The following is a 21,755-nucleotide window of genomic DNA, read 5'->3' on the forward strand; positions in this document are numbered from 1 at the left end:
CACACTCTTGTGTTCACATATATATTGTTAGATGTCTTTGCTTCTTTACCTTGTTTTCACCTTGGTTCTATTTTTTTAACTATTCTTATGTTACATTTGTTGAATCGTTAGATATTTGCAATTTTAATGCTTGGTTTTACTTTAATTATTCGTGTATTTTTATGATATATTGTAAGGTGTTTTTGGGTGTCTAGAACGACGTCATGTAATAAAATGTATTGTTTTTATTATCATTATTGTTATTGTTGTTGTTATTGTTTTCTCCTTTAAGAAGCACAGCTTACTACTTACCAAAATAGTTAGCAGTCCAGATTTGTTCTCTTAACTGTGCAATATTTATTGTGCTATATTCATTCTCTCTGTGCAATACAATGGTTGATCAGCATCTATTCACTGTACATATTCGCACACTGTGCATAATTGTTTTGTTTTACACTGTATATATTAGTCTTTATTCCATTAATATTTTTCTATATTTTTTTATATTCCTTACACTTAAGTAGTATTATCCTTACACTTAAGTATTGCATGTTACTTATTACTTCCTGATGCCTTTTTTTGGACTCTTGATGCTGATATATTGCAAATTTCCCCATTGAGGGACTAATAAAGGATTATCTTATCTTATCCTGAGCCCGGCCACTTTATCCCTCTGTGTTTTAATGTGTTTGCTGTGCAGGAAAAGGTGGAGGTTGATTAAGGGAGTCTCTACAGGAACACATGACCCTCCCAGCAGCAGCCTCTGACACTCTCTGCTCTCAGTCTTTGCTCGGACATCACTCACAGATGGGTTGTGGGGTGTGGGAAACAATTCAGCCGCGAGGGGCCGCCAAAACGAATTCAGACAGTTTCCCAATGATTTTATGACAATACTTGTCAAATGTAGCTATCAGTTCGAACAATAATTATAATATCAAATTATATATTGTGCCTTTAGTCTACGTGTGAAAAGGTGTCGTACAAACTAGCTACAGTTTATTTATTTGGGGTAGAAAAACAAGCGGCGCATTTAAAGACAACTTGAAATGTCCGAGGGTACCCTGAAGGCCTCATACTGTAGCGTGGCGAGGGCGGACCTTGTGACGTAGCGCGGAGGCTTCGGCTGTTTATTGTTCCTTCCTCACACAGACCGAGAGAATCCAGCTGCCTCCTCCACACGGTTCACAGTCGGTTCAACGAGAGCGTGACGGTCGAGACAGCTGACTGTACCAAGCAGGGGCCATGGCGTACGCGTACCTCTTCAAATACATCATCATCGGAGACACGGGTAAGGCTGAAGCGAGCGCCCGCCACCCTGGCGGCCAGCATCCTGCTAGCTGCTAGCAGTTAGCCAGCGGAGCATTTCCGCAGTGTTGGTCGGTCCAATGACGTGGTAAAAGCCGAGGAGAGGGATGACAGCTCCCAATTCTTCCCCGTTAACCCGTTTGTTTAGGATCTAAAGTGCCGTGACAGTGACGGGAAATTGCACACAGGCGCCATGACACACGCAGTTCCTATTGCACTTTGGCGTTAGCAGTTGTTGACACTTCCAGATAAATGTTGGGCCTTTTGTCCGTTTGCGCCGAGGGGTGGGGGTGTTAGCCACAGCTAGCAAGTCCAGCTAACTGCCTAGCTAGCATTTTGCTGTTTCACCGAATATGTAGGAAACAGCTGTCACGGCTACGGATTGGCGCTGCGTTCAATTTTGACAATCATTACTTCCACCTTTCTTTTATTGGGGCTGCATCGTCAAAAACAATGTTGATTTGAGCTAAGCTGCTCCTCCTGGAAAGGCCACAACGTCAAGCTAAAGCCTCTCAATATTCCTTGTAATGGCGTAGGGGAGTTATTCCTAGTGAACGAATTGGACCGCGTTGACTTCTCTATCATGTATTTATCTTAAAACCCGTGTCCCTGGTTTAGGCCAATGTGTGTGAAACCGGCGGAGCAGTAGTACATGTTGTCATGTGTGTATATTTGTAGCTAGCTGTCCTGATGAGGGCCCTGCTGCGATAACGTGCAGGCTGGCAGCAGGTGCATTTGGAACGCTGCTGTGGACGGTGATGTAGCACTGGTTTGAGAGAAGACAGACAGACAGGATTAACAGCAGTCATTTGAGGTGGAGGGAGAAATGTGTCAGGATGATTCAACACATGCAGCCAAACCACAAACTCCAATATGCACTCAGCACCCAAACTGCTGCTTCGAGTTGAAGAGATGCTAGTTTAAATACTACTCGTGATCATTTACAAGCAGTTTGTTTTCGTACATTTTTAGCACAGAATAATTGGGCAAGAACAAATATTGTGGCAGAAGTTGATGAACATGTTTGGAAACGGATGACAACATGAATGTATGTGGATTTATTTTTAGGGGATCGCAGGTGGGTTACATGTTTACTTCAGTGATATTGCGAAAGAGTTTTGACTGCTGTTGCTGTTTATCTCCAGTAGCGTACAGAAGAGAGCTGCAGCCAAGTTGCTAACTTGATTCCATGTATGCCCACACCAGAAACACCCAGTGCAGTTGGCTGTTCATTGAAGTTGTGTGTATTTTGCCAAGTATGGCCTGAGCGTTTTTAAGGGGTCCTTAGTATATTGTAGAAATGATCACTGTATTATCAAGTTTCAGCTTTACAATGTTATTAACTACCAATGACTGTGTGTACATGCACACTAGTCTCCCATTTTTTTTATTAAAGCATGTCAAAGTCATGTCGATTTCAGCATCCCGGATAAGCCCTTATCCCAGTTTTGAGAAACCCAATTTTACTAGCTGGATTAATTTGTAAGTAACTTGGATACTGGCATTTATACATCTCTCCATGGTTTCTGACCATCGCTGACTACCTGTGCAGGTGTGGATTCAGTCGTTTTCATTAAATAGGTTAATCTGTGACACACCGCCAATACACAGATGTCCTACGCTTATGGAATTTTCTCGCTATTCTGTGTCACCGAATTCCCATCATGATGACCCGGTCCCAGCAGTCGCGTCTTAATCCACTGCGCCCTGGTTCTGTGTGGTGGCAGTGATAACACGATGCCGGCCAAAGTGGAGGACATGTTTAATATTTGCTGTCACTCTCCCATTGTTGGCAATGAGGTGGATAAGCCAAATACTTAACGTGATGTTGACTTTTAATAGAGCAAAGAGTTCTCTGACAGTCTTATTTTCATCAAATTGCCAGTAGTTGTTGTAACCAATGCAACATTAAACATCAGGTGCCTCCATAAACAGCACACCGTTAAGTAACCACGCTACTTGTATTTTTTACAGGGATATGAATAACTAAATTTCTCAATCATCTAAACATTATAGTCCTGAATATACAATCAAAATGAGGATAAGCACCATAAACAGAATGTGTGCATGTACACAGAGCCATAGATACATTTTATCGCTGTGACTCTTCTGGTCAGTATGTGACCAGAAGTGTCACAGCTGCTTCTCAATGTCATAAAATTTTGCTGGATAAACTTATTATAAACCCTGTTATTTTGTACTGTAGCACTTCCACCAGCAACACAATAACTCCTTAAACAGATATTACATGTATGTATCATAAATGCAAGGATGTACAGATGTTGTGCTTTGTTTTGTCTGGACCTGAATCGTATTGGACCAAGAAATGCACTGAAATATAATTGAAGAGTAAATCTAAAAAATATACCACACAAATGGAAAGAAGCACTTCTTTTGCAGCTGTAACTGAATCTTTGCAGTCACATTACAGATCATTTCTTTTAGATGAGCAACAAAAAGCGTGTGTGCAGACAGATTGAAAAATCTATTTAGTAATTTCTGTGTCCAACATGATCAGAGCCAAAGCTGCTGGACTGCAAATATCTGAGGGAGTCACTTTTGTTGGAGGATGTTTGCTTATGATTGCTGGATGATAAGATTTCTTTCAACAAAGAGATCAGTGAAAATAACACATGTAGCACACATACAAATTAGGCAGGAAACTGGCCTATCGAGTGCACATATGGGCATAATTCTGTGTTATATTTTTATTCTGTGTTAAAATGTGACTCTGCATCATGCAAACTGGTTCTGATGATAATCTTTTCAGCCTAATTGTTTGCTAAAGGTAATTTAAACCTGCACAAGCAGTCAGTCAGGTTCTTTTAAACACAGAACTAATTCCTTAACTTTAGTTCATGAAATATTGACTAACATGGTGCTAAATCCCTTTGTAATCTTTGAGGCTGTAACCAACAAATCATTTGAATTATAATTGGCTAAACTCTAGATGTAATAATACATCGGAGTAGATGATTTTTGACTAATAGTTTTGGGATGTTTTTAATATCTGCAGTTTACTAATAGTTGTTTCACCTTTGATTTTCTGTACATGGTAAATTGTTTTTTTTATAGTGAATTTATGGGGATTCCCTTTTTAATGAGAAAAAGAGCAAATGGCAAAATTAAGACTTGGTTACATTGGAGTCCTACCACCATTTGTTTTAGATGTGCGGCTGTGGAAAGTTTCAGCCTTTTACAACTTGTTGTCCATGTTTCTAATAACAAAAAATTATTTATTATTTTGTATCTACATTACAATCTTATCTGTCAGCTCCTTATTCTGCAGACTAGTTGGCATTCAATGGTTGGTACTTTGTACCTGAGCTTCATTATCGGAGGCTTGTCATATTTCAGATGGGTGTACCTTTCTGTACCCCATCTTGAGTCATGATTTACTGAAGCAAGTAACAGTATATCCTCATTTTAAATGACCAGTAGGCTAGTTTCAACATCTGGTCTCCATACCAGTGCATGCTGATTGTTAAAAGATGCTTCACAGACACACTCCAAAGGCCCTGCTCTCCTCTCTGTTGCCCTCAAGTTCACAGCCTAACCCTTACCTGCACCATAGCAACTGGTGTCCACACCAGTGATGTGGTTAATGTGGTGCAAAGATTCGTGTTGTGGTTTTGGTTTGCTAGCTCCAAAAGTACTAGTTGGAATTGCTGTGGAAAATTCCTTAATTTCGCATCTGTGATGATCACTGTGATGATCACTGTTTTCTGGTAACTTAACAAACATATACATTCAAAAATAAGTAGCCTAACAGTTTTCACAATGGTAACACTGCGTAATTCTTTATCCATACTTTTAAATCCATTATTCTCAGCTACAGTGGTTTCTAACCTTCCTGTGGTCCACATAGAAATCTTACATGCACTGACGGCATACAAAACATACAGATAGACGTACAGATATTGACTGACACCTTGGTGGTATACTAAAATTACATAGTTATTAGGTCAATTAAGTCAACATATCAGATAGCAATGCATATGCAGAGTTTCAAATAGTCTAATTTTTGCAAGACCAAAACAAACATAACTGTTGGTGTCATGGTGCCATATGATGATGTATTGTGTAGGTAATGAGTTCTGTGGCTGCAGACTTTATATCATTTTTTTCTATTCAGGACAAGACCACACAACCACCGAGTAACCAAGGTGTGAAAGATTAGGGACTTTATCCCCTAATGTCTAATGGTGAAACAGAGAGAATTTTCGTGTTGATAAAGTCTGAATATAAAGATGGACAACAGGTCTCCGCTTCCTCCCACTATCCAAAAAGGAAGCAAAAATATTCTGGATGTGAGGGATGGACGCCTCAGTAGCAAATTCCTGTCGATACTCACACTCGGACCAATCACGAGTCAGTCTAAGCTGTCAATCATGTTTCACCTCATTTTTATAACATCTTTTTGGAAAGATGAACAATTGAACATACATCAGTGTGATGGGAACTACACAAAATGACAAACTATCTTTGGGACAAATATATTTAATGTATACTTTGACTTTTTAGTTTGGTCCACATCCCATGGAGGAGGTGGGTTTTATGACGTATACCTCTTTGGCTTCACATTTGGGGTGCAGTCAAATTGGCCATCTTTACTGTCCATGGTCTGACCATGCTAAGCGATTATCTATTACTTGAATTTGAGCGATTTTAGTTTTTGTAAGTTGGTTCATTGAGAGTCCCTGCCAAGCATTGTTATTGAGACAAAGACAATGTACTTCTTTCTCGGATACATTCAAAATCAGCTTATTCTCCTCGACACAACCAGAACATTAATTTTAATTAATTATGTAATACTTTGTTTAGTTGCATAAAGGTGCAGCGCAGTTAAGTCAACGGCATACATTACTAATTTTGCCGGTCCTACGACATGGGGCAGAACGTGGGTGGATATAGGAGTGGGCCAAGGCAGCTGCCTCCACAGAATACTTTGCTATCTGGAAAACGCTTTGCTTTGACCCAGATGGACAGCTCTCCATCCAAGAGACTGCAGTCAGTAAGAAGCCACAGCGCCTTAATTGCAGCTTTTTCTCAACAACATTGAGCGCTGCACTGAAATCAAGCATCACAGATCCAACAAGTTTTGGTCGTCCAATTCCTTTAACCACTTATCAGTCCAATAACCTAAAGCACTTGTTAAAAAGCAGCACAGATGGGGACATCTTGGTGGTCTTGGAGTATAAAATGCTGCCCATATAACATTCACAGATTAAGTCCAGTTGGTGAACTTCCTGTCGGTGGTCTGGACTGAATGTAGTTGATCTTTTTAATTGAATTGTTTAAGACTACAGGCATCTCTGGGAGCAATGAACTCGGGCTGTAATGTATAGGAAGCTGATTGTACCCTGCTGTCATTTGGCCTTGGGCTGGCAAGTTTGGGTACTATAAACTTGAATAATTGGCTGTAGGACTTTTTTTGTTGTACCTTAATTAAATGCACATTGAACATGTGGGTTTGTTTTTTTCACAATTTTCTACTTGTACTCCTGAGCAACTGCAAAAATACCCCACATCTACACCTAGTTGGGAATCACTGCTCTACTGAATGCCATCAATAAATAAAAAGGCAAAAAAAGACATTTGAATTTATTCAGGAAAAAACTACTGGGTAATTAGTGGGGATTGAATATTCCCTTATGCCACTGGCCTCAAGCCAGCCTGTCCACCACAGATCTGATTTGCTGAAAGTTTCACTGACTCTAGAGGAAATTATAGTCTCTATGCCTGAACCTCCAAAAATAGTCTGTTCCATGAAACACTGCCTGTTCGGCCACAGACTTTCTGCCTTGACCCCATTTTTAACAATTTTGGTGGATCACTGGTCAGTGGGAGAAGCAGTTATTATGAAGGGACTGAAGTTCGTAAGTCAATTTTTTTACTGAAGATGTTGGTGAATACAAATCAACATTAAAATTATTTGAAACCTTTTAACAATGGTATCTGTCACTCGCCTATAATCCAGTGGGGATGTGCTGAACATCTGTAAAAATTCACCAAAAACTTTTTTTCTAAAAAATAACTTTGAAGATCTGCCCAGCACAATTTCCAAGTACCCATGTAATATCTTCGTTTTATTTTGTCTGATTTACACGCGCGCGCACACACACACATATGTATGTGTGTGTGTATATATATATATATATATATATATAGTCTATGATGATATGAGTAGTTGCAGATTCTCACATTTCAGATGCTTTTTTTTTTTTTTTTTACCTTTCACTTATCAAATTATTTCTCAGTCAACTAATCAGTTATACTTTCAGATCTTTTACATGTACATTTTGCTTTAAAGCCTGGCCAAGTGTTTGATCTCTAACTGAACACATTTGTCAAATGTGTCTTGTAAGGCCAACTTGGCAAGATTGAAGTCATTGTTTCAGTGGATTTAATTCATCACAGTATTTCTCCTTGTCATATGGAAAGTGTAGGTTTGTTTTGCCCACTGTCTTAATCTGCTCTGTGAGTACTTTGTGTGGTTTGTTGAACTTACTACACTGTAGGAATGTTAACTGATCCTCTTGAGTGGTATGTGTGGCCCATTAGACTTACAGACCTCAACTATACGAACTGCGTTTTAAACCAGGTAATATTGTCATTAGTCTTCATGTTTAATGAATTTCTGTTTGAGGGTTACTGTGTCAGAGTGATGGAGGAGTAGATGAAATGCTACAAATTCCCCCAACAGGACTCAAGCAGGTGACACTATGATTATTACACCACCAGTGTTTTAGACCTCTGATACACGGAGTCCCACAGAGATGTATTTTTTGAGTTCCCTTCTGTTAGCCACAGGGACCGTTAACAGACTGTTATTGGGCAGCTGGAGTACCAGAGCCACAGTTGCGTTGCTTGAACACACCTCAGTAGTAGTTATTGTGGGAGGACAGTTAATCTGGACAGACTCCCTTTTAGATTTCTCATTGGGGATTGCATTGCAATTTGCTGACCTTGCTAAGCTTCAGGTTAGTGCTGTAAGTGAGCAGTGCATCATCTCATCGGCCTTATCCGCTCTCAGACACATCTGCAGCACAACCTATGTAGCTGATTAAAGAAAAGTAGGTAAAACAACCATTTACATGATGCTGAATACGTTCTGTATTCTCACATAGTCTCACTCTGACATTATCAGGAGTTTTTACTTGGGGGCTGGCAGAAAAAACTCAAGAGAATCTCTATCAATTGACTCAGACAATTGCTTTCTCCCATACAGATCAATTCAGTATCTGGGCACCAGTACATGTCTGTATAATTGTTATCATTGATATTTCAACTTAAAATCTTTGACTAAAAAGTACATGAAATAATCGTTCTCCTCTTGTGCCTCATTTCCTTTGGCAACAAACACTGGAAGCAAATGTTTTGCCTCTGACTACTGTGTTTTAAGTGGCCCAAGTCCAGAGTATCTCAACAAATGTTGGATGGATTGCTGTAAACTATGGTACATTCAAGGTCCCCAAGATTGGACCTTGAATGGACAAAATAACATCATTTTGATCATCAATTAATCATCTTGACTATTTTTCTTCAGAAAAATCAACAAAGATAGTTTAAGCTTTTCGAAGCTTTAATAATAACCCTATATTTTCAGTTTTAGATTGTTGATTTCAAGATGTAACATTGGGCTCTGGAAGTGGGCATGTTCATCTCTTAATAGGCTACCTGAAAAATATAAATTATTGTAAATAGGAGCTGTAATCAGCCTACATGTTACAGTTATCTTTTGATACCTGTAAGTTAAGGTGCAGCTGTATATAAGAAAATAACTGATTTTCAGAAATTGGAAGTAACGCTCTGCTGGAATGGTCTGTTAATAGTGTAAAATTTTGGATGGAGGTGAAAAATACCTCTTTATAGCTGCACTCCTTATCATCCCTCCATCCATCTCTTATGATCATCATCACGCAATTCCTGCCTAGCAACGCCACTGCCTGGCGGTGGTTACCCTTGGAAACTATGGAGGAGGAAGACCATGTCCCTCTCTGTCACCATGTTGAATCTCTGGCCGTCTCATTAGCATCCTCTTTGCTTCTTTACTCTCCTGTCCTTCATATTCTCAAACACTGGAGTTGTCTTTCTTGTTCAATCTCAGTAAAGTACATTAAAGTAAATCAGACTTTATCAAAGGTTGATTTTATCATTGGTAAATCAATGCACTTTAAGTTCAGCCAGCTTCAGCTGGTGGAATTTGCCAAATCAAATGGTCATTTTCAACCACTAAGACCAAGAACTGTTTGTTTGACAAACTGTCAAAAACTCAATATTCAATAATAATTCTATAATGATATATTTATACATGGATGGATTGTCAGTTCACAACAGAGAAACAAAGCAGATTCTCACTTTTGAAAAGGTGAAGCCAGAAAATGTAAAATCAAGTTTTGTGTAACTCATGTTGTCGTCTTAGTTCTATCCCCCACTTCTTTTGTTGCCAGGAAATGACTTTTTCTCAAGGAAAGTGCATTTCTCTATCACCTGTGTGGGACTTTTTAAGGGGGAACACTGACCAATAAGTCTCATTTATATATTTTTATTTTTTATCCTCTGTGATAAGATATAGCTCATTGTTTGTCACTTCTGGTAATCGCATTACACATGCTGAAAAAGACAATGATTGCAGTTGCAGTGCAGCCACTGCTGCATCAAACCTGTTTAGTGTGTTTCTTACTCCTCTGTGTTTGTTTTAGCATTTGTCAAGGAAATTACAGCTCACTGTTTTTGATCTAGTGGTTTGCTGCTAGAATCAGTTGATTCTGTTTACAGACATCATTTCCACATAATTGCCGAATGTGATTGAAATTAGTTTTGACTTCATAGTGGAATTTGCAGGAATCATCATCTAATTTGTAATCCAATGATCTGCTGCATTTGTATTTAAGTAGTGAAACCAATATAAGCCAAACATCGAAAGTTAAAGAAATGTATCCTGACACAACATGGCTGTATCTCATTCCATCTGAGAGTCTGTGGGTCTGTGCAGCATTCACAAATGAAATCATACTTTAAAGTGGTGTTAATGGTGAGCAGATACACCAGTACCCTTTGGAAAACCAACAGTGGCCTCACAAATACAAAGAAGCCAGCTGGTCAGTTTGCTCGCTAACAGCTAGCTCAAGTTAATTTGGCTGACTCGCACTAGGTTGGCAAAAAGTAGTGTGGAAGCTCCCCGCTAGGTTCGTTTGAACTGGATAATGGCTCAAACATTTCCATATTAAGCTTAAATGAATTATATGGACAAGGCAATCATTGTTATTGTGTATTTGTAAATTCCCACTAAAGCCCTTTTCAGACACAGCGGGACATTCTCTGCATAGACTTTCACAACAGCAACAAATCCTCTGCATTATTCAGGCGAGAGGTGGAGCAGCCGGTTGCAGAGGCAGGAAGTGACATATTTATTCCGCTGTGGAGATCACGTGATTTTCTTTAAAACACACAGACACTGGTGTCGGCTGTTATCACCACAAACTCTCTTGACATCTACTTCGGTGTCTTCTACGTGTGTGACACAGCCTTTTGACTGTGAGATATTTGTTTTCTTTTTGTTTGTTTTTTCAGTTTTGCGTCTGTCGTGTGTTAGAAGCATTATCGACGCCGCCCCCCCCCCCCTGATAATGAATCAGGAGTGGTTTTCATGCTGTTGTGTGTACTATAAGACACTGTATTATACACTAATTAAATGTTGTTGTTGTTTTGTTTTTTTAGGTGTGGGGAAGTCATGTCTATTACTACAGTTCACAGACAAGAGGTTTCAGCCAGTTCACGACCTGACCATTGGTAAGAGCGCACATCCATACAAAATATCTTCATATAAATTGAAACAGAGGTTTCTAGTTCAAAAGCAGTTAACATCAGAACCTATTTGCAGTGTATATATATATTATATTATATATATTATATAATGTATATATTTTTGTATCTGTTTAGTAATTTCATAAAATGTAGCATTGTTTCTACCTCATTGTTTTTGTGATATATATGCAAAATGGCTGCTACAACATTATTTCCTTTCTGGTCTTGGTGTTAATAAAGTAGTACTGTACTGTAATGATATGTAGCTAGCCTCAAGCTGCTGACCAAGTGAACAATTTTTGGGTCATTGCTAATGATTCATATACCTCTAAACATACATACCAGTTCCTCTGATTTAGTTTCCACTTTCTTCCTGCTACAAACAACAATTGATGTCATCTCAGTGGGGACAAACATGACATAACTGTTAGATTAATAAATACAAGATTTATTATTCCAGCAGTTGGAATACAACTCTCACTGCCACTCTTTTTTGTGTGTCTTTGTTTCTAGGTGTGGAGTTTGGAGCAAGGATGATCACTATAGATGGCAAACAGATCAAACTGCAGATCTGGGATACGGTAACTATTGTTTATATTATTTTATTTTGAAAAACTGAAAATCAGGTGGTGGTAACACAATTTCTGGTTTGTTGTACTTTTCAAATTCATCAAATTAAAAGTAATTTGATAAAGGGCAATGGTCTTAACTCAATCAGCACAAATATTGAGTGTGTTCGAACAGTTCTTATTAGTGAATTGACCTTAATGATAAAAATAGGTCAAGTAGTTTTCATATCTACTTTAAAAAGTCTGACCAGAGATGCAACATATGGGATGAATGTAAATCAAAAGCTCAACACAAACAAGAGGAGGGGGTGTTGCTCTGTCAGTCTCTGTGTCTAAAAACTAGAGGCTATTTGATAGGTAAACAGGCATTTAGTGGCCCAAATACAAATATTTATGTAGGTTAACAGTGTGTCAGTTTTTTTTTTATTATCTTTAGCTGCCAATGCTCCTTTTTTCCATGAAAGTCCGAAGCAGCCACATGGTGGAAAAAAGGCAGGAAAGCCTCATCCTTTTTTAGGAAAAACCATACAAGACGGTGTGTACACAAAGAGGTGTAACAAGACAAGTCCCTATTGGCTGCCGGTCTGGTGGACCGTGGTGAAAGATCCAGTTCTTCTGTCTTAGTTTTTACCGGCCCTCTCTGTAAGCCATTCAGGCTTTGCATGAAAACATGCATGTTTCTAGACTTCACCTTCAGTCAGTTTATAATTTTTTGCTTTATTCTCTATTTATTTACAGCTTGTACACAAAAACATACACAGACAGGTACAATATACAAGGAAGCTAAATGAGGGATAAGAACATATCAGAATAAATGTAGAATAAATAACCGTTAATTACAAGAAAAAAGTTATTTAAGACTATAAAAAGATCAGTTACGAAGACGGCAAGGGTTTAAGAGTCTATGTACAGCTCTACAATAACAACTCAACTATAAAAACTCTCCAACAAAGTTAGATACCTTTTTTATAAGAACCAAATATGTACCAAATTTGTTTTTACACACTCAAAATATCAATATATGAGTGATATTTTGGGCAGGACAAATGAAACATTGGCGTGCTGCCACAGTCTTATTAGTGTGAAAACTGTCTGATGTCTGAAATCTGATTTCTGTTCCTTTCAGAACACACTGTATTGGTGCAGCAAGGCAATATAATATACCAACATAGATACTGTATCACCATTTACTTTACTTTGCAAAAGTTGTAGGCACAAAAATCAAAGTAAGCATGCTGTCACAAATAATACCATCAATTGATTGCATTTAGCAATCAATCAAACTGATTAATTTCTGTGACCACACTTAAAACAACCCAAAAATATCAGGTAAACATACACACAGTTGTTCCAAGCCCCTTGGAGCAGTCTGTGTTCCTGTCTAATGACCGGCTCGATTATGATTTGAAATCAGGGCTTTGTGGGGGTTATACAATATATTTCAGGACTTTTGGGCTTTCCCTGTCACTGATAATAGTTCTGCAAAATCATAGATATGAAATAAACATCTAAAGTGCCTATAACATTTTCACTGTGGTGGATAAACTACACATTGAATATGGTCAAGAGTTAATACTCACACAGCTAACTTTTTTGTTTGTTTTTATTTATTTATGTATTTGTTGCAAATTAGCAAATACAATATATTGTTTTTGGCAAGTGTGACAATTTTTAACTACTCTCACATCAAGAAAGGTTCAGATTGCCATGTACAATAAATATTGCACTTCAGCGTTCCATACGTTCATAAAGCCTTTCTTTGACCCTGTGACATTTCCATGTAGGTCAATCAAATAGAGTGAATAGAGATGCAATGATTTGGCCTTTAGTTTTATCCCAGGGAAAATTTCTCTTTCCAAGGTGTTGTGTGCATGCAATTTGCCATATGATCAGCAGGTGGAGCCACCGCTCCACTAAAAATGCTGTGAGAGACAAGGCGGCCTGAGTGATGTCGGTCGTGCTTGTCAAAACTCCGACTACTGCAGGGTTTCTATCATAGCAGCTGGGTAATCACATTCACAGTGCTGATATTAAATGTTAGATTGTTAAAATAATAACCAGTAGCACTCACTCACAGGACTCATTGTACACCACTACTACTGAAGAGTTTGACAAACTCTCTCTGTGTGTGTGTGTGTGTGTGTGTGTGTGTGTGTGTGTGTGTGTGTGTGTGTGTGTGTGTGTGTGTGTGTGTGTGTGTGTGTGTGTGTGTGTGTGTGTGTGTGTGTGTGTGTGTGTGTGTGTGTGTGTGTGTGTGTGTGTGTGTGTGTGTGTGTGTGTGTGTGTGTTACACACAAGCATGTAGGCCAGATGGCAGACAGACCCAGCGATCCCTCTCTTTCACCCTTATTTATCATTTATTCACTAATAGCATTAGTGGCTGGTTGACTGCCCCCTGAAAGACTGACTGTTCCAGTAGCCATTTAACTTGGTGTTTGTTTCACGGGCTGGTCCTCTGGCTGACTAATTTAAATGTTTTTGCTAGCTAAGCAGGGCTCAGCATTCACTTTAGAGGCACCTGTTCTTTGGACAAATACATTTACATGGCTCTAGTCTAGCAACAACAATCACTCATCTGGCTAACAATTTGCTTTTTTATTTTGTTTGCAAATGCAGAATACACAAATCAGTTAAAGGCATCCAAACTGTCAGCATGTACATTAAATGTATCAATCCTATTTAAGTGGCTAGAGTATGACATTGTTAGTTTTGGTTGGTTTCCATTTTCACTGATTGTCTTGTTGTTACACAGTCCACAAAGCATTCAGTAAATTTCAATCATAAACTTAGTTTTTAAATTATTAACAAGTGACAAATTGTATAGTTTTTATTTACATCAGAGCCATTACTTTCCTGTTCATGACCCTGACCTTTTCCTTTTGTGCTGAATTTGTTTGTTTACTTTTAATTTGTCCAGTGGGACAAGCATCTTTTTCTTACACTTGCCCCAAAAAAATACACTTGCCCGAGACAAGAGGAGGATCTTTAATGGCTGACTTACTTCCTGGCTGACTTTTTAACTGACTAAGTGACTGAGTGCTTCACTCACCACCAGACTGAGTTCCTTGGTGACGCACTGGCAGCCTGCTCCACTGACTAGCTGAATGATTCAGACTGTTTGTGACTGACTGGCTTTTTTGTTGAGGTCAGAGCAGTGCAGGGCTGCAGCTGCTAGGATAGAGCGCTGTTTTGTTTTCTGCTCTGGCTTGGATGAAACACAGACAACATTGTTACAGTACATCGGTCGGAGACGGCGGATGAATGGACATGGTGGGGGGTGGTGGTAAGAATTCTAGATGGTGAAAGGAGTGATACAAAGAGAGGAGACCTAGGGATTTATAGGAAAACAATGAAAAGATGGGCAATGCAAAGAAGAGATGGTGGAGGTAAGGCAATAAAGGAGTGATAAAGGAAGAGGGATTCAATTTGCAAGGTGACCTGACGAGTCATTTTTGATGCCACAGGTAAATAACACATCAGCTAACATCATCTGCCATGTTGTTTGTAACTAGGGAAAGTAGACACAGGCAGAGAGAAAGAAAGGATTTGTGAAAGAGAGATGGAGAAAGAAAGAGAGAACCCCATTGTATCCAGTTACAGGCTCTGCTCTGTCCTGTCCCCTCCCCAGCTGACTGACTGAAAACATGGTGCTGGACTCTGCTGAATAATCAGGACTGGTACAGAACATGTATGTGACCAGACTGCATGTCCAGGACTCATAGATGAGCAGAGCCGGTGGGACAGTGTAGTGCAGGACTAACAAATCAGGCCTGTTGAGCCGGAGTTACACTCCAGCAGGATCAAGCCTGAAAACCAGAGGATCTGCAGTCGTCCGTGGTCATTTCAATTATTCAAATTTCAATTTCTGTTTATTAATATATGTATGTGTTTCTGCAGGCTGGTCAGGAGTCGTTCCGGTCCATCACCAGGTCTTACTACAGAGGAGCTGCAGGAGCACTGCTAGTCTATGACATCACAAGGTAACGGCCAATCAGACAGGCACTCTGTAACCAAGTTGTGCTGAGGAACATTGAGAAATAAAATGCAATGATAAGACTGTCCTGACCAGAGCCTAAAAACTAAGATATACCCCCAGTATCTTGGAAAGTTTCATCTTATAGGTTTTGAGCATATTCTTATGAGCACCTCCCAAAACATTGTTACAAAAATGCTTTACAAATAAAAAAAAACACATAAAACATACAGAAAAAATAACAGTTATAAAAGAATACATTAATATATATATATTATTACATGGTGTTTTAGACATATTATTTATAATTGATTAAAAAAACATACTTTGAATGACATAATAATGCAATTCCAGAAAGATAAGTATGAAAATCATTCACTGCTGTGCTAGTGAGGATGTACCTGGGCACAATGGTGCTTTGAGCTAATGTTAACATCAGGACTAGCATGCTAACATCTGACGTCAAGCAGGTACAGTATTCATCATATATGCTTTCTGAGTTTTGTGTCTTAGAATGTTCACACATACCAAGTTACACTGAAGTTCAAATGGGGTTGATGGGATTGTCAGTTCACCAACAAAATGACCGTTCATCCTGAGGGGCATCAACATGTAATACAAACTTTACTACCGTCCCTCCAACAATTGTTGAGACATTTCCCTCTAAAGCATAGAAATGAATCATGTCGGTGCCGGAGGGAGAAAAGGATTATTAAACCATCTTCACACCTGCTGTTTCTGATTAGAGCTCTCCCCAGGACTACGTGGGTGTGGACACATAGCGTTTGCACGGGATATGTTGTCGTCATTCTTATTGGTACTTACAGATTTATGACATAATTAATTCCCATTATAGTTCCACCCATTTTCAACCAGCTAGCGTTTTTAAAAACACTTGTGTGGGTGTGCAGAGGTTTTATGAGGCTTTGACATCATTGCATTAACATCTGGAGCAAAGTGTTGGTCCAACCGACCGACAAACTGACATCCCTACATCCCTAGAGCCATGTTGCTGGGATATCTGATAAACATCCACCTGGATGAAAGTCTCCACTAGGTGTTGAAGCTTTGTGGCTTCAGAAACCTTACTTTCTCCCTTTTTTAGCACACTAACAGCAGGTCAGTTACTCCAGCCATTCGACACCGTGGTCCAAAGCAGAATATATTGATGACTGCAGCCTACATTGACACAAAATTTCTTATTGATCTCTTTGGTCCCCAGAGGTTAATTTGTAGTGATTTTTTTTAATGACCCTGTGACCTTTCTTGTGCAGCATTAACATAAGGTCAAAAACCAGCTTCTTCTGTGCTAAAAGACTATTTGCCTGATGATATATTTCTGTGCCAATTTATGTTCAGAAGAAGAATCCTGCGTTTCTTATTTCTGACCTAATCTGTAAACAGTCAGTTGACTAGAGCCAGCATGGAGTTCATGCTCCGTATTGTGGGGCTCACTGGAAATTAGAACCTCTTGGGGCCACCATAGGGACTGTGAACATAATGCCTCAAGCTTAAGGGACGTAAGATGAGAACAAGGAGAAGCCAGTGCAAACTGTCATCAACTTTGAACTTCAGTGAGCTGCAATAACATTATGCCAACTGTGACATAAATGCATGATATCAGTAGTGTATTCAGTAGGGTGTTCATACCAGCTGCCCAGCTCTAAAGTGTATTTTTATGGAACTGATGTCTTGTTTTTAACCCCCTGGGTGTATTTGTATATGTGTATAGGTACTGTACAATTGTTCCAGATTAGTTGCCATTGGGTTGATTGTACTATACAGTATATTAGAATAAAAAGGGGAAAGATCAGCAGTTGGGGCGTCCTAGTGGCCTTCAGACATAAGGCTCCAAGCACAACCAGAAACATCCACAGATTTTGAATAAAAGTAAAAGTACAAAAATCAATTCTAAAAACTGTTATTGCTTGTACAAATGCATGTCTAAATGGCTGTACATTTTGAAAAAGGAAGTAACAAGTGCATTAATCATCTGTGTTACAAGAGGAAGTCAAATCTATGTGCGTGTTGGAGATTGTGACCAGATAGGTGCTTTATCTGTGATTATATCTCAGTCTTATTTTTAGTACCGTCAAACTGAAACCAAAAATCTGTTCTCGTCTCAACAGAAGGGACACCTTCAACCACTTGACGACCTGGTTAGAGGACGCTCGCCAACATTCCAACTCAAATATGGTCATCATGCTCATTGGCAACAAGAGGTGAGATTTTTTCTGTAAGATCATTACACAGTGATGGCTGCCCCCTGCTCGACCTTTGATTTGACGATCAACGGTCCAGCTAATGCTCAAAGTAAATAAAACTGTTCCACGATAATTCAAATTTACAGGTAAATGACAGCTCACACTGTAGCAGAGTTTACATAACAGTTATATATAGTTATAGTCACATATGTAATGTTGATACAAACACCTTGAAACTTGAAAAATTCAAGCTATTCATAACTTAACTTATAAATCTATTAGTAATTAGCATCAACCTTTTTATGAGTTATGGTAGAATTTGTTATGCAACTGACAAGTGTGTGGTTTTAGTGACCTGGAGTCGAGGAGAGAGGTGAAGAAAGAAGAAGGTGAAGCATTTGCCAGAGAACACGGCCTCATATTCATGGAGACCTCAGCCAAGACTGCCTCTAATGTAGAGGAGGTAAACACACACACACACACACACACACACACACACACACACACACACACACACACACACACACACACACACACACACACACACACACACACACACACACACACACACACACACACACACACACACACACACACACACACACACACTGTAGATTTACCCATACACACCATCATTTTAACCGGGATGCTTTGATTAATTCTACATTTTGAATGTATGTTGTTAAAAAATCTTTCTTAAAAGTAATCTGCTGCTTGCTGGCCATCACTAATGCTAACTCTCATATAAATCTTTTCTTGTAAGAAGTGCCAGAGCAGAATTTCACAGACATTAGCTGCTATTTCACAGATATCAGTGCTGCCTGCTGACATCTGTATCTAGAGTGAGCTATCCATTTGTTGGAGCACAATGAAAGCATGGAATTAATTCACCAAAGACCGCAATAAATCTTAATCTCTATAATAAATGTCATGATTAATGTCAGGAAGTGTTTATAATCATCAGACCCTCTGGAGGCTTTGATGGTGTTTTGTCTTCAGCACATCATTGATGGATGCAAAGTTCGATCCATGTCCATCATCTCCTGTTGGCTGTGCATTAAGAATGGGACCTGTTCCAATTATTCTCATCCACCTTTGATTTGCAACTGTAGTAGCAGTGTTAGTTGTAGTGAATGGGGGTGGCTCTGCACTGTGGCTTTATCACCGTGGTGAGGGAAAAAATCCATACCCTCACAGCTATAATATGAAGATGGACGATATCACATCTCACAGAAGTAAAGACAATTCATTGTGATCTCGCCCTGGTGGCTTGCTGCAATATAAAGCCGTTTTCAGAGGTGACCTGCGGGTAAAGTCCGGAGTTTACCCAGGGTCTGCCTTTCATACATCTGTGCAGAGGTTCTCTGCACATACGTGTTCTCAACAGCAACAAATCCTCCCCATTATTCAGGCAAGAGGTGGAGCAGCCAAGTGCAGCAGGCAGAGGCAGGAAGTAACATATTAGCTACGCTGCAGAGATCACATGGTTTTCTTTGCAAAGCACAGGCACCGTGATTAGCTCACATCGCCACAAACTCTCTAGTATCTCCCTGTATCTTCTACGTGTGTGTCACCACTTTTTCACTGGGAGATATTTGTTTTCTTTTTGTTTAGTTTTTGACATTCTCACTTTTTTCCTGTGAAAATAATTTGTGGATGTTAATGAAACAATGTAACAATCGCAGTTATTTACTACTTTATTTACAGTCATTGGTTGTGACAGTTCAAAGTTCGGGTTCAATTTGTCCAATAGTAATAACCCATTGTTAACATGCCAACACGTTAAACTGATGGTTAGCATATCAAACCCAACATTTGTGACAATTCATAATCAGTACAGTCCACTGCCTAATTAATCATGGGGGGAGATGAAGAAAAACGTGTGTGATTTTGTGTGTCATCGTTAATGGGAAGCCCCTACTGAAGTTGCTAAAAAACAACTTTGGAAACCAGTGATCAAATGTTTATTGGCTTTTACAGATGTTCTGCACCAAGCAAACACTGCCAGTACTGATAGTTACTGTAGTCAAGATTATCCTCTCACAAAGGGCCAGCATCAGTTTAAGAAAATAATAACTTATATGACTAAATCATTTTTCATTGGCCCACTCGTCTGGCCATTTTGTGCCGCTTATCTGGTTCCATGTTATTTAATGAATTGTGTCATGAGTTATTATTGTGATATACAGCTGGGAAGCTTTGGAACTTGATACTTTGGCCAAGGTGACAAGGAAACGGGTACTAAGTTGCATTCTTTGTGGTAATAAAAAGGCTTTTACCTCCCTGCAGAAACCTTTACTCAGTAGTAGCTACAGACCTGCCTTCCTTATTACCACCAGTGAGGTGCACTCTGTCATCATAAAAACTAAATTATGTGCAAACAGCATCACACACAATAGCAGAGTTAGCCCATTTACAACTGCAAATTAAATTTAAAAAACGACATTATTGTCTTGAATAGTGAACAGATGTGTAATCAATGATAGAAGTCAAATCCAGCTCGTTCGTAGTAACCATCACACTGAGACCAATCCTCCTGTTGCCTTGGCCGTTTACCTGTAGCATCACAGCTCACCAACCTGAAGCCCAACCTCGCCAGCTCCACGTTTAGCATCATGACCCGCAGTTAGCACAGGGCGCACAGTGCTCCGCCTCTCGCAGAGACACACCCCTGGTGTTGTTGTGTGCAACGAATGCATGGTGTTGTCCTCGGGGACCCCTTTCTCACTTATCCAGTCACATAAATAATCCCATTCTACACAGCACAGAATACTAGCCAAGGGCACCACTGTGTGCGCGTGTGCGTGCGTGTGTTTACACTGCTTTTTTCCTTCTTTTTTCTAGCCTCTTGCCTGGCCTATATCATGCAAAATCACACCCCCATACACTGCTGTTGAGTGGAGCTCTGGGGTTAAGATGAGGGGGGAGGGGTGGGTGGGTGGGTGGGGGGTGGTGTGTGTGTGTGTGTGTGTGTGTGTGGTATGATTAATTTGTCTCATTAGTGTCCTCTGAATCCTCCCGATACAGCTCCTCTCCTCCCATCCCCTCATCTCTCTGCACTCCATCCCTCGACGTCCATCATTTGCTCTTTACCTCCCACCCGTCCTCGCTCCCCTCCCCCCTTCCCATCCTCCATCCATTTTCTCCTCCCACCCCTGAACCAACGTGTCTTCCTCTCTTTCCTCCTCCATGTCTTCCTGCCCTCTTCCATTCATTCTCCCCCCACTTGCTTCCTCCCCCTCCTGCCCCCTCTTATCCATCATCTCCCCCTTCTCCAGCAGTGTATCAACCAGTTAAGGTTCATACATATTCATAACCTCCACCCTACCTCCAGCGACACCGAGCAGCCAATCAGGGCGCTGGGTTTGTCATGAGGGTCTGTGGGTGGACACAAGGGCTGAGAGGATGGTCCAGAGAGAGGGAGAGGGAGTGAGGGAGATTCCTGTAAGCAGCTTGTCACAGTCTCCTCTCCACATCCTGTCTTCTTACCTTATTTTTCCTTGAGTCTTTTCTCAACCGCTGCTTGTTTCTGCTCAGTTTTTTATTTCTCTTATCTGTTGACCTCCTTTGCACAACTGTTTTCCACTTAATTTTTTTCTTAATCTCATTTTTTGATTAACCCTTTAATCGTTTTTATTTTTTTCCCCTTCTCAGCTCTTCCTCTCCTCTTAACTTGTTACAATTTCCTTAAATATGTTTCTCTACGTATGTTTTACTCATCTTTATGTTTTCTCTCCCTTCCTATTATTTCTACCTGTCTTTACAATCTCCAGACATGGGAATTTAATATTTCAATCAACTCAGAAAAGGATGAATAGGAGGTTATGAAGTAAAAAGGATGCAAGGGTGTGTAGAAGAAAGGATATGGGACAGAGTTAACAGGGGAAGAGTCTATTTCCAACTGGGTGCAAGATT

General features: G+C 39.7%; 1 protein-coding gene across 1 annotated transcript in view; it reads left to right on the plus strand.

The window, feature by feature from the left end:
- The first annotated feature begins 1,038 nt into the window (after nucleotides 1–1,038).
- rab2a (RAB2A, member RAS oncogene family) overlaps nucleotides 1,039–21,755 on the plus strand; it is a 28,545-nt gene continuing 7,828 nt past the window's right edge. Inside the window, exons 1-6 of the mRNA XM_034613032.1 lie at nucleotides 1,039–1,267; nucleotides 11,008–11,079; nucleotides 11,608–11,675; nucleotides 15,561–15,643; nucleotides 17,766–17,858; nucleotides 18,192–18,303. Coding sequence (XP_034468923.1) covers nucleotides 1,222–1,267; nucleotides 11,008–11,079; nucleotides 11,608–11,675; nucleotides 15,561–15,643; nucleotides 17,766–17,858; nucleotides 18,192–18,303 — 474 coding nt within the window. The 5' untranslated portion in view covers nucleotides 1,039–1,221. The remainder of the gene's footprint in view (nucleotides 1,268–11,007; nucleotides 11,080–11,607; nucleotides 11,676–15,560; nucleotides 15,644–17,765; nucleotides 17,859–18,191; nucleotides 18,304–21,755) is intronic.

This window comes from Hippoglossus hippoglossus, chromosome 17 (genome assembly GCF_009819705.1).
Source record: "Hippoglossus hippoglossus isolate fHipHip1 chromosome 17, fHipHip1.pri, whole genome shotgun sequence".
Taxonomy (NCBI): Eukaryota; Metazoa; Chordata; class Actinopteri; order Pleuronectiformes; family Pleuronectidae; genus Hippoglossus; species Hippoglossus hippoglossus.